Raw genomic sequence first — 13,866 nt, 5'->3', positions numbered from 1 at the left:
TATCCTTGTTCTTCCCATATTTTTCCAAATGTATGGGCAATCCTGAATGCATACTGGGAGTCGGTATAGATGGTTCCTTTGTCTTGTTCTAGTAAATCCAGCCCTCTCTTTAGGGCACAGATTTCACAGCACTGGGCAGACCAATTCAAGGATAGCTTTCCTTTCTGTTAAACTTGTATACTCTGTCCTTTGACTGCATACCCTGGGGCTCATTTACCAGCTACTATTTGTGATGACCCATCTGTAAATAAGATTCTCCCATATGGGAGGGGCTCATCCTCTAAATCTTCCCTCGCTTTAGTTTGCATCTTAATAACTTCCAAACAGTCATGCTTCAGTTCAGTTAACAGCTCTCCCATAAGGAACTGGGCTGGATTTAAACATTTCAAAGTGACTAATCTGAGGCCCTCGGTACTCATTAGGTTTACTTCATATTTTAGTATTCAGGAGTCAGACACCGTGGGGCCCTCTGACTTAATACAGTTTTCACATTGTGCAGGGTATGAACTGGGATCTTTCCCCTCAAGGTAAGTTTCTGTGTGTCTTCTGTTAAGGTAGCTGTTGCTGCTATCACTTGTACACAGGCTGGCCACCCTCTGGCTACTGGATCTAGTAACTTGGAAAGATATGCAACTGGCTTTCTGAACCCCTCCCCAGTCTTGTGAAAGGACTCCATAAGCTATCCCCTCTTCTACATTTACAAATAGATGAAAGATTTTTTAAGGTCTGGCAGACTTAGTACAGGGGCAGAGGATAATTTAGTTTTTATATCCTGAAGCTGTTCTTCATCATTTGAGGCCCAGGTTAACAGTTTTGTGTCTACTAATTCGTCATATAGAAATTTAACACTTCTAGTTGTTGAGGACTAGGTGTCCTTTTTTTTTGTTTGTTTTGTCTCTGGCCTGCCCGTGGAATTTTTACCCATTAGCTGCAGAGACAACCTAACTGTGGGTATTTAGTGGGTGATTGATAAAGGACAAAGAGTGACTGGGCCCAGGGGGGGAAGGGGACAGGAAAGGAGGGTGGGGACAGTTTTTGGCTGGCTTTCTTCGGCTTCGGAAAAAGACATTCGTTTTGCTAGGTCGCGGAGCTGCTGCGGTGAGGAGAAGGGAATTTCGCCATCACCCAGACGGAGCTGCTGCTTCTTCTCCTTCTTCCCTCTTCGCTGGTGGCCTCGCACCCCCAGTCCTGCCGGGACGTGTGGCAGTGCCAGGTACTGCCGCGGAGCTGCTGATCCACCTCATCCACCAGCCCAGGATCTCAGCTCATCCCTGCTGTTCCAGCCGACTGTTCCTCAGAGCCCTGCAGGAGCACCAGGACTGACTGCCCAAGGGGTTTGTGAAAACAAAACCTCTCCTCCATCCTGTCTCAGCCGAGAAAGCTGTCACAGGGTCCCTGATTCTGTTTTTTTGTTAATGCTGTAGTTATTGTTGTTTGCCTGGTTATACTAGTAAAGAACTGTTATTCCTATCCCCAGATCTCTGCCTGAAAGCCCCTTGATTTCAAAATTATAATAATTCGGAGGGAGGGGGGTCTACATTCTTTCATCCCAAGGGAAGCTCCTGCTCTCCCTAGCAGACACTTGTCTTCCAGAACCAAGACACTAGTGTACTGACTGAGCCATAATTTGCAATACCCAGTCAAGCCTAATAATTTTCTAACATTTCTTGGTCTTTGGGGCAGGGATAGACAGAATTCCTGAAATTCTCTCAGGGCTTAACTTTTTGTACCCTTGGCCAATTATATGTCCCAAATATGTTACTTCCTGTTCCACAAATTGCAGTTTCTTTTGCGATACTTTTAGACCTTTTTCCCCTAAGAAATTTAGAAGCTGTATACTGGAACTTCTAACGTTGTCTGGTTCTTCTCCTGATATAAGTAAATCATCAATATATTTTAAAATTTGTACCCCGTTTTCAAGTATAAACTGTTCCATGCGTTCTTCTTAGAGCTTGTCCAAAAAGATTCAGGGGTTCTGTGAACCCCTGGGGAAGACACATCCACCTTAGCTGCTGGGTTTTTTTCCTTTCAACATCCTCCCATTCAAAGACAAACCTTTAAAATTTAAAAACTTTTAAAATGCCTCCTTGTTAGAGGAAGGCATTTTAGAACCATGCATGCTCCTTAGGTACTTGGCTTAAGAGAGCATACGGGTTTTTTACTACCAGGTCCCTCACAACCATTCTTTTATTAACTTCTCTTAAATCTTGCACTAGTTGATCTAGACCTTTGTCAGGAAAATTAATCCACAAACACCAGAGGTTTATGTCCAAAAAGGAGACAGAGGAGTCCTTTTACTTTATTCGAATAAAGGGAGAGGCCATGGGGCATTCCCCTGGGGTCTCTCAAATTTTTGGAGGGCGCAGCCTCCTTTTATCCTAATTCCCGGCCGCTTGTCCCTTCTCTCTTTCCCCATAGGCTGAGGTACTTGAGAGGTACAGGCTTCCCGGAACGCCTGATACCAGCAGCAATACCTTGCCCCTCCTCCACCCACAATGCATCCCTTCTTAACTTTTATGGAATTCATAGTGTTCTTTCAGTGCCTCTTTGATCTTCTACTGGAATCTATCCCATTGTTTCCGTAGTCTCTCACTGACAGTACACCTTATCAACTGACCCACAGCTTGTTTGTAAAGACAAGCTCATCATTCCTCTCACCTTCCATCAGCCTTCCTCACCACTAGTATGGGAGTATTATGTGGAGACATGCATGGTTCTAAAATGCCTTCCTCTAACAGTTGGTCAATTACTGGGGTTAGTCCTTTCTTTCCCTCTGGAGAAATTGGATGCTGCCTTACCCAAATGAAATGTCTTTCTGCATTTCTATTTTTATTGGTGGAATATTCAAACAACCAAGTCTTCTCTCTCCTGCCCACATGTTCGGGTTGATTTCATCTATATCTCCCTTTGTTATGACCATTATTTGCACTGCCATTTTTCCTTCCTTTGGGATTACTCCAGTTCCAAATTTGATTTGTAAATCCCATCCCAATAAATTGCAACCTAATTTAGGGATATAGATGAAATTAGCTCTATACTCTATTGAATTTCCTCTAATTTCTACATCTTCTATAAGCTGGGCCTCAAGTGGTTCTCCCTTGGCCCCTGCTACTTTGCAGACTTTTCTACTGACTGTGACCCTGTTGGTAATTTAGTCACACATGACTCGTCTGCCCTTGTGTCAACTAAGAATTCAAACTCATCACTCTGGGGACCGATCTCAAAATTTACTAAGGGCTCTTCCAGATGGTTCATTATATTCCCCAGAGTACAGAGCCCCTGACACCCCTAGTTGTCTCCTTTCAAGATTTTCTCTAGAATTTCTTGCTCCTGGGCTATGGCTTCATCAAATTGGAATTTCTTACAATTTCTTTTTAGGTGTCCTTTCTCTCTGCAGTAATAACAATATTTGTCACTGGGAAGAGACCCAGCCCCTTTTGGTTTAATAAAATTTTTTTCTCTCTTGACTGGTTCTACTGGCCCACCCTTGTTGGCTCCTGCACTTCCTCCGGCTATGGCTACCATAATTTTAGCTTTTGTTTTCATCTTCTTTTTTTCTCTCCTCAGGTATACCCTTAAAGCTTCTCTCAGTAGTTCAACACCTTTTTCCTGCCAGTCCTCTATTCTTTCTAACTTTTGTCTGATATCTGGCCAGCATTTAGTCACAAACTGTACCTTGAGGAGGACCTGGCCTTCTGGGCCATCTGGGTCAACACTAGAGTAAAGCTGGAAGTTTCACCTCAGCCTGTTAAACCATGCTGCTGGAATTTCATTTTCTTCTTGGGAGCCATCAAAAGCTAGCTTGGTATTACTCCCTCTAGGGACTGATTCTCTTATCAGAGACCTGTAATCTCTCATATTCCCTCTCCCTTCCTCTTTATTAAGGTCCCAGTTGGGCTCCACTAAGGGCATTTTCTGGTCACCTAGGGGCCTGGGTCAGTTTTCTCGCTCCCACATTCTTATTCCTGCAGTTCTTATTAATCAAGTCTCTTCCGGGAAAAATAGGATGTTAAAGATGGAGTTTAATTCTTCACAGGTATAAATATTAGGACCCAAGAATTGATCAATTTGATTCACTATTCCTATCTAGTCTTCTACCAAACTTCCCAATTATTTCTTAAAGTTCCTACCTTCACACACAGTTAAGGGAGCATTTGCAAAACTGATCCCACCAGCTACCCCACCCATGGGAACTTCTCTGAGGGGGAACAGTTTTTCCACCTTCGCTGCTTTGGACTGGGTATTACAACACAGTCCATCATCAGCTATGGATGGAACTGACTGTCACCCTTGGGCATGAGATCTTGAAACATTGTTAGGCTACTCGTCTGCGGTGGAGGAGGAAGAGCAGGAACTTGCAGGTGAATAAGAGGTGCATGAGATGGCAGAGGTAAGGGGACAGTGGGTGAAGGGTAAAAAGGGCAAAGAGAGGGTTGAGGGGGAGGTGGTGGAGGTATAACTAGGTTAGGGGGTGGTAAAGAGATGGCAGCTGGAAGAGTAGGGGGAATTGGGTGTACAGCAGGAGGAATTGGAGGAGGGATTGGAGGTACAGCAGGGGTAGGAGGAGGTAAGTAGTCAAGAGGGTCCCAGTTTTTGTTAATTTTCTTTGCCTCTTCTTTTACTTCACTAGCTTGCTTTCCCTCTTCTAGTCTACAGGCTTGTATTTTTTTCCTCAGAGGCGTACTTTAGCCAACAGGTGATGTACTGTATCTGCTCTATATCTGGGTCCTCCTGAGTACTCAGATTTTGATGTAATTGGATACACAGCCACTTGTCTTGTGTTCTGTACCATGGCCACTCTCCCTGTAAGTTTACCTCTGGCCATACCATTGTACAATAGTGGACCATCTTTGTCTGATCTAATAATCCTCTTGTTACTTCCCAATTGTCACAGTTGTTAAGTAGTTTTCCTAAGGGACTATTGGGAGGGATGTTTTAATCTTTCTCTTATTCTTTCTTGGGGAATTTACTCTCTTACTATAACACTTCTGCATATCTTCTCAATGGGTCTTAAACAAAACCTCTAATGTGCCTCCACTCAAACGGAGGAATACTGACAGGCAACACAATGATTAACAACTCAAGCTTGTTTGGCCCTTTCAACTTCTCTCTCATTTTTAGTATTTAACTCAAACATAAACAGTTCAAATAACTCCTTTTGTCCGCTTAACTTAACTGCTTGCACTCACAGTTCTCACATTCCTGCTGTCAAGGGAGGGGAAAGAGTCACAACAAGGGGTAATCTTTATTGGAAACAGAATAGGAAAGTGTTTTCACATCACATTCTTCCTGGGCCCAAAACTCTCACTCCATTCACTCCCGCTGGCCTATGCAAGAGTCTTCTTTTCTCTGCCCTAAGCCTAGGTCTGATCACTCCTTGGTCAGACCTTTGGGTCTGGCCCCTTATCCTTGCCAGATCCCACCTGGCTCCTGCGCCTCGCCACCTTGAGACTACTTAGGTACACTTTCAATGCCAAGGAACCCTTAGCAGTAGAGACTCGGAGCATTCCCTGTCTGATTCTCCCTTGTACCGACTACCCCAGCTCTGGAACCATATCATATTTGTTACAGAGTAAAGAAGTCACTGAAAACTCTGCTAGGACCTATTTCCAGTACACCCCCTATTGCTAGAGACTGACTTAAATAGGACCCCCCACTTCCACCTTCCACCTGGGCTTAGCTTGGCCATGCTCCCTATGGGAATGGTATCAGCAAAAGGGTAATTTTGGGATTCATTGCCTTGCCTGGCCTGGACTCCCCACTTTAGTACCCTTAGCCCTGGACCATGGCCTCTCCCTGGACCATGGCCTCTAGTGGGTTTACAGCCCTGTGTCACACTGAACCCCTAGCACTACCATCTGACCCTGGGAACTCAGGCACTCTTGGCTCCACTCGGTGCTGCCAGTGTACTCAGGGCACCCTGAACCCTGGTGTTATAAATTTGTATTGTGATATTGGCTTTTGCAGATGAATCTTATATGTTAAATACTTTTTAGCTATGTATGTACTTTTTTCTTGCTAACAAGTCTTAAGCTTAAAAGAATTTCCTAGGTACAAGGCAAGGAAACCCCAGAGGGCAAGGACAGTGAAGCCCAAGCTGCTTATCAGGAGAACAATAGAGCCCAAACTGTTATCAGCAGAAGATATGAAGCCCAGCTGCCCTCAAAAGGAAGGATGAGAGGCCCAGATGGTTATCAACAGTGACCATTTGCAAAAGAAAGGAAACCAAACTTCAAATAATGCTGACCAGCTAGAATAATGATGACCAGCAAAATAGTGCTGACCAGCAGAAAATAAAAATGTTCTAAATAGGTGGAACCAGGGAGGGGACATGCTAAATACTTCTTGAAAAAGTTTGAATATGCATAAAATCCTCAAAGCAAGAGGGGATAAAAAGAGTGTTCCCGGGATACCAGGTGTCTTCCTGGCAACCCACCAGGGCACCCGGCCGTTTTAACCCTTTGTTTTATTTCCTTTGTCTCCTAATTGTCTTTTTATTTATATTAAACTTTTTATAATCTATTAAGTGAATCTCGTTTTTAATACTGGTAGGGACCCATGTTCACCTCTCCAGAGATTGTGCATGACTCACAGTACCCTGATTCCCCTGCACTCAGAGATCTGTTCAAGGGTTGCACACAACTCACCCTATCTGAGCCCCCTTCATGCCCAGAGGTTCACTTGGGGGTGTATGCCACTCACTACTTCTCTAGGCCTCACTGACCACCTCCCTCAGCATGCCCCAAGGGCCACCTGCCAAGCCTTAAGCGGGGGAAGGCCTACCCCTTTTGTGTGCCACTCATACTTCTGTTCCTCCACAGACTTGGAGGGGGGCCCACCTTATCCCCCTGGGAGGAGCCTCACTCACTCAGACTTCTCTTGCTTTCCTCCGTCTCTGGCTGGGCCCCTTGTGGGAGTCTGGAACTGCAGTACTAGGAGGTTCTCACTCACACTGGGGATCCGAGCTGCCAGCCCCCATCTCACACACACACACCTTTTGCTCGCCTCCCACTCCCACCACCAGCTTTACTTACTGATGCTATTCTGCACCATCTGGTCCCAGACTGCTTCCATCCAGTCCAGATAGGGCCAGCTATCCCAGAGGCCCGTTAGGGTGAGCAGCCACCTGTCTAGTCCCCAGCCCTCTTCAGGTGTGGCCGAATCCCAGACAAGCCCCCAAGACTGTTATGAATACTAGGGAACCAGCTTTTTAGTGTTTGCAGCTTTATTGGAAACAGTCAGAGAAGAGGGCCCGTGGGGTGTGCACACACCACTGCTGCTCCCAAGATGGCGTGGAGGAGGAGGATGTCAGTTCTGTCATCCGGCAGGTCTGGGTCTCCTTTCCTAGCAGGAGTTTCTAGCTAGACACTTTGCTGACTTGAGATTCATGGTCTCTATGGCACTCTTGGCTCTACTAGTTAGGGTGACGAAGGTGAGAAGTTTTGACCAAAGACTTGATGTTGTCCTGTGTCTCTTCTGGTCAGAGGTGTTACTCCAATTCTTTATTTGCACAGTGGCTCATTGTTTTAGGGGTCCTTGCTAGGTAATTCTTTCCCTGCTATGTCTTATGGGAATCCCATATTTATATATTAGGTGATGTAATCTCCTTCTCTATAGTCTTAGGTGGTTCACCATCTTGGATGAATGTGGAGCAGCAGGGGCAATACCTGATGGTAAGGGAGTTAACATCAGATCAACATTTCATAACGAATCATTGAAACTTGATTTGCATAACAATTCATAATTAACATTGGAACTTTATATCAACTCCTTAACAATTTATTCCCTAGAGCAGGACAAAGGATGAAAAATACCAAGATGGCTCACCTGCTGTCCACTCCCCATCACCCATGTGCCTCTAAGGCACCCCATCCCCCTTTTTCTGAAGGCAGGCAAGGGACAGAGAATGTCCAAAGTGATGTGGGTCTGCTACCATCTGCCTGCTGTCTTGTGTCCTCCTTCACCCCCTGTCTTTCCATATTTCCCGTTCCTTGTCCAGGAAATGGAAATGCCATGTTGTCCTAGACCCCTCCCCCCCTTCCCCAGGTGGCACTGGCCATGCTGTCCAGGATCCCTCTTTCCCACCCTTACTCCTTCTTTTCCGGCACCTAAGTCTTCCCTTCCCCCCCAGTAACTCCTCTGGTTCCACCCCTTTCTCCAGATGCTCCACCTCTGGGGGCTGTGCCTATTCCCTTGTGGCTAACAGCCCCCCCTAGAAAGTCCAAACTATAACCTGAGCTCCAAAGGCCAGCATTTTATCAGGACCATCTGGAATGGCAACACCCATGATATCAGTGCCAGAGGCAAGGCAGAACACTAAGAACTCTGCCCTTCGTAAGAGGAGACCAAAGAACTACTCCCCTCCTAAGAAGAAAATCAAAAAGTGGAAGAGACTGAACTAAAAAACCTTTATGTTTTTATTAACTGTCCCCACTGCTTGATTTTCCCAGCTGTTGTCTGAGTTCTAAGTGTTTGTTTTTAGTTTCATTTGTTTTGTGTTTGTTTGTGCAATGTGTTTTGTTGTTGGGTGCTAGTGTTTTCAGCGTCCCACAAAGCAAGGTGGGTACTTTGGCGGGGGGGCTAGATTTTCTATTGTATAAGTTTTAGAAACATTCTAAACTTCTAATCAAAGTGTTATTTAAAAAGGGGCAGTTGGAGGTGCTCCCTGCCCAGGGGGGCAAAGATTAAGTTTCAGATAAACATTGTTAAAGTGAGAGGCGTGGCTTTAAAGCCCGGGAAAGAGTGGATTCCATCCCGCTCATCACAGGGGATGGCCCCTGTGAGTCCAGGAAGAATTGCCCCACCTTGGACCCTCATGGGGTGGCCTCATGGGGTGGCAGCCCAGGGAGTTCAGATTGGGTTTGAGCCCCTGGGGTTTCTCCCTTGCTATGTTCCTATTAGACCCCAACCTTAAACTCCACCCTGGTTCTGTCCCACAAAATATTGGAGTATATAAATTCTCGCTTGCGGTGAGAGACTTCTCCAGGGTCAAGCTGTTCAAGTATAAGGGATTTATTATAAGAGTAAAAGGAGGGGAGACCCGTGTCCGCCACCAGCCTCGGCATCCACGTGGTCCGGGGGAGGGGAGAGAGAACAGGTAGAGCAGGGGAGGAGAGGTTGGATGGGGGAGGGAGGGAGTAAGAGAGCAGCAGGGGGAAGAGGGAAAAGGCAGAGGGAGAGAGCAGGGAAGACGAGAGGGGTAGGAGCAGGGAGAGGGGGCTGAGAGTTAGGAGTGGGGGAGAGGGGTAAGAGTTAAGAGAAAAGAGCGAAGAGGTCAGAGTAAAGAGAGCGAAGTTCTTGTTACAATTCAATATATCTTTTTCTATAGTGAATATTCTAATTCTTAGTAACCAATCACCATGAGACACACCCACTAAAGAATTTACATTCAGCCTATGCGCTTCCCTATATTAACATAGAGTGTTGCATTTTAGATTCTACAAAACCTTACAAGTTCTTTCCTTGCTTCTTGACCTTTGCATTCTTTATCAGCAGAAGGACATTGTTTTATCAACAGGGATTCTCCTCTAGCTGGCTAAGCTATTGTTCTTTGGTTAACCAGTACTCAGTATCCTATGACTCAAAGCAGGCTTTCATTTCTACTTTGATTCTAGCCTTCATATTTCCAGAATCTTTTGTTAAACCATCACATTCATAAGGTTTCCCTGTTTCACCTTCCCCAACACAAAACCCACCACCTTGTCTCTGTTTGGGGCTCCCTGTCTCTGGATCTAAGCTGAGTTTGTTCCTGTGTTGAAGAAATTATTTCCTGAGCAGAAACCCGTCTCCTTGAGTCCCATGCTGGTCACTGGTGAACTGTAGCCTCCCTGGAAACGATCCTGCAGATCCGAAACACAACACTTAAACTTATTATAAATATAGCAAAGGAAGAAATAGGCTTTTTTCTACTTTTTTTTCAAAGGCATGACTTTGCATCTGCTGAGCTGATTGTGTCAGGAGGGAGAGTCAAACTTTAGTTTGGTGGATATGGCCTTGTTTTCTAAAGGGCAAGTGGTTTCACAAGTCTCTACTTTGCATTTTGCCCCCTGGGAGGGATGGGGGTGTGTGCCTGATTGGTCAGTTCTCTACATTCACATGCATACCATCAATTTTTATGGTTTTTTTTCCATTTGCGTTTTCCACAAAACATAGCAGAGAAAGAAGCATTTATTTTACTGAAAAATATGACTGTGAAAATATAAATTATCAGCAAGCTGCAGGCACAGCTTCCTGTCTTCTAAAACTAATAGTAATTCAGTTCTATGTGGCAACTGACATTGTCCACTTAATTCAGCACAGAAGTTTTATACAGATTTCTAAAGCATCACTAATAGTTTTATTATCTAACTTAAACAGCAAAAAACAACAGAGGTGAGTTATACTTGACCCTGAGGAAGCAACAGAAGAACATATGCTTATTAATAAGAATCGTACTAAGCTATTTTTAAAATATCTTCCAAAACTAGAAGTATGTACTCTTCAAATGAGCTCTTTTCCCAGAAGCTGTTTAGAGCTGTGGCTGAACAAGATAAATTGGCCAACAACAGGCTGAAGCATGAGTGAAGTAGTTTTGAGATGTAGTTATGTTTCTTTCTTCCTCATGGGTAAAGGCCTCCTAATTAAGACAAATTGATAGTGGTATTGACTTACTCATAGACTATCTGTGGGTGAATCTTGCACAGAAAACACAGCCAGTTTATTCTAGTTTACCAATATCTATCTTAAGAAAGCGTGACTTTCTGAGCTTTTAATATTCCAGGAAATTGCAAATTATCTTTACTATCCATTCAAATGTAAAGTTAATGATTTGAGATGCAACCCCTTTATAAACCATATTAAACTACATATTTGTACAGAGACTTCGTCCTAATACATATTAATATATCTCATTATATCTGGAATAGGAATGTAAGTTGTTTCTGAATTTGTAGGTCTGTCCTACCATTTATTGTAAAACATTTCTTTTTATCCAAAACCAAAATTCCCTACACAATTTGGTTCGTTGTTGTTTGGTGTTGCAGTGGAGATTTTTTTTTTTTTTTTTGGCTGGAAGCCAAAATTAATGGACCATTCAGAAAGAAACAACCTGTCAGGAAAAATATAAATCAATCATCTATGAGTCTGATGGGGCTGATGTTCCCATGTGGTCACTTGTACTGGACACATTAAGGGGAATGGAAAAATATGCCCCTCTGCTGACTTGCTTCATCTTGAGGAGGGCAGTTTGCAATTGCCTGCCCAGTGGAACTGTCTCCCTTCCTATCCTTCAGACCAGGGTTGTCCACTGTCCATCTTGCTCAGATTTTTAAATATCAGACACATTGTCTTTTAATCTGAGACACTGCACTGTGACACAACAGGTTTTATTTTCTGTTAATATCAATAGCTCTCCACTGTCATCCATTTGCAGGCCATACTTCCCATCACAGCTGTGGCTGGTTTTCAGTATAGTTTCATTCAAGTCTTTAATAGAAATTATATGTTAGCTGTGTTTTTAAAGCCCTATCTGGCTTGGGAGATGCTGTGTCATCACAGGAGGACTGTGGACAATCACTAGCTCTCACCTTGCCTGTGAGCACCAGCTCATCACACTTTCTTACCAACTCATCTCCTCAGCTTCTGCTCAGGGAAACAGGCATAACTGTATTTCCCTTGACTTGTTTTTGCAGCAGTTCTACGTAAGACTAAACCCTATGGAGCGTATGCTACCTTTTGCACCCACACAAAAATGTGGCTATCTCAGTGTTACATCTACACATGGCTCCAACAACAGTTCTGACAGACCTCCTTGAAACCTGAGATCAAGCCTAATGAACCACAGTTATTTCAGGAGGGATTTACTGCTGACACCTTTGTCACTAGGCTAAATCCCTCCATTCTGTTGACAGAAAACCCTTCTGGTTGCAGTAAGATCTGTAGGCTACCGCCCGTTTTGCATTGCCTTAGGCCAGGTAGCTTAACTGACCACCTTTTGAATTAGCATATTTTGAAACTTATTATTAGGTGACTCCTAATAGGTGCCATCTATCAGCCCAGGAATGGAAACAAGGACTGAAATGTTAACAAGAATTAGTTTAGTTCTCTTGAGGTGAAACACCCAAACATCATCTCTCTGTGCCCAGCTTTACCAAGGTTGTTGATTTGAAGTCATGGGCTTTCTTCTTCTAACAGGTGATGAGAAGACAATGAGCAAATACATTCAGCTGCAAATTTCACATAAAACGCAGTCCACAAGCCTTTGGAATGCAAATAATATAAATAGCTAGTTGGAAGCAGGTTACCACCAAGGGGAGATCAGCGGAACTCTGCATACTATCGAGACCTTTTGTGTGCTATACCGTGAATTAGAATATGAGCCCTTATTGGAGACATACGGTGCTTGGATAAATACCATCCTTGAAGTCTGACGCTGCAAACAGGGTATAAGAATTGCCCATCCCACTGTGCAAGGGGAATTGAGGAGGATTCCAATTGCTAGATTTCTTGGACGAAAATAAAGTGCAAACGCAGCAGTATTATATCTGAGAGCTGTTTATCGGTAAAGAAGGGGAAGTGTTCCTACCCAAGTGGGACAGAAAAGAGAGCAGAGAGGGAAAAAGCGAGGAAGAAGCAGAAGACGGGGCCAGGTCGCTGCGCCCGCTTAGGGTCAGCTGAGCGGCCGGAGCTCGGCAGCTGCGAGCAGCTCAGGGCTGCGCAGCTCTTGCAGCGTCCGGGCGCGGTTCCCGAGCGGCGGCGGCGGCGGCGGCGGCGCGTTCCCGGCGCGGGCGAGCGAGCAGCGGGCTGGGGCACGGCGGCAGCGGGGCGGCGGTGCCGGTGCGGGCAGCCCCGGGCAGGGAAGCTCCGCAGCGCTGGGATGCGGCGGCACGGGCTGCCGCGGGGAAGCGGCGCGGACAGGGAGCGGGACCGCAGGCAGGGAGAGGCCGGGGGCGAGGAGGGCCGAGCCGACATGCCTCCGAGAAACTAAAGCACAGGGGCCTCGGTTGTGTGGCAGTTAATTGCTTTTGTGTGTTAAGGCTCCTCCCGGAGCCCGATTTCCCAGGCATCCGGGCACCTGCCCCACCGGCAGGTCGGGTCACTCGCAGCCCGGTCGTGGAAGCTTTCCCTGCCCTGCTTGGCTCCCAACACGTGTACAGCCCTTACAGTAATTTTCCACCTCACTTACAACACATGTTGATGCATAAATAAAAATCAAAATAATCCCTCTCACTATGTTTTTTTTTTATTCTTGCCCTTCCAATTCTCCTCCCCATCCCACTCTGGAGAATGTCAATTTCCCCATTTACACATGGAAAATGAAACCTGTTTTCCTAATGCTTTAACTTGCTGTCTACACTTCACATCTTGGAAGCCAGTGGGCTCAGAGGAAGCCAAGTTTCAGGGATGACAGCCTTTCTCCAAGAAGAATGTGTACTGAATGTGTCCATCTCCAGACCGAGCTGAGATGAAATGTGAGCTGGTTGACTCTGGTAGCACATGCAATAAAGACAGGCACATGCCACCTCCCTTTTGCAGCTTTTAGCCAGTGCTTCATGTCACGGTCAGAGGATGCCGATGTCACAACCGGAAGAGGGGTCTGGTACGATGACAGCTACCCCTGACAGCCATGCAGGAAGGAAGGTGTAAATTGGTACTGAGTGAAACCTTGATGGACATCAGAGACAGACCGATGTGGGACACCCATCACTGAACAACCTCCTTCCTAGAGCTACTCCACCTGCCAACACTGGCCTGACTCATAAGCTGCCAGCTGAAATTCTATCCCTCAAGCAATGGGATACTGAACTGGGCTGAGCTGAGCCCCCTGCGGGCTGAAAGGTAAACACATCCACAGGTGCAGATGAGACAGAAGTGTGGATTATCCCATCT

At 45.4% G+C, this 13,866-nt stretch overlaps 1 protein-coding gene across 1 annotated transcript in view; it reads left to right on the top strand.

Moving 5' to 3' along the window:
* The window catches only part of LOC131572621 (E3 ubiquitin-protein ligase Topors-like), a 37,753-nt gene extending 24,789 nt beyond the window's left edge, over window positions 1–12,964 (top strand). The window contains exon 7 of the mRNA XM_058825871.1: window positions 12,545–12,964. Within this exon, the coding sequence (XP_058681854.1) occupies window positions 12,545–12,964 (420 nt within the window). The remainder of the gene's footprint in view (window positions 1–12,544) is intronic.
* Window positions 12,965–13,866: the final 902 nt, after the last annotated feature.

The sequence above is a fragment of the Poecile atricapillus genome, chromosome Z, assembly GCF_030490865.1.
Source record: "Poecile atricapillus isolate bPoeAtr1 chromosome Z, bPoeAtr1.hap1, whole genome shotgun sequence".
Lineage (NCBI taxonomy): Eukaryota > Metazoa > Chordata > Aves > Passeriformes > Paridae > Poecile > Poecile atricapillus.
Note: the sequence above shows the minus strand (reverse complement) of the source record. Positions and strands in the feature narration are given on the sequence as shown.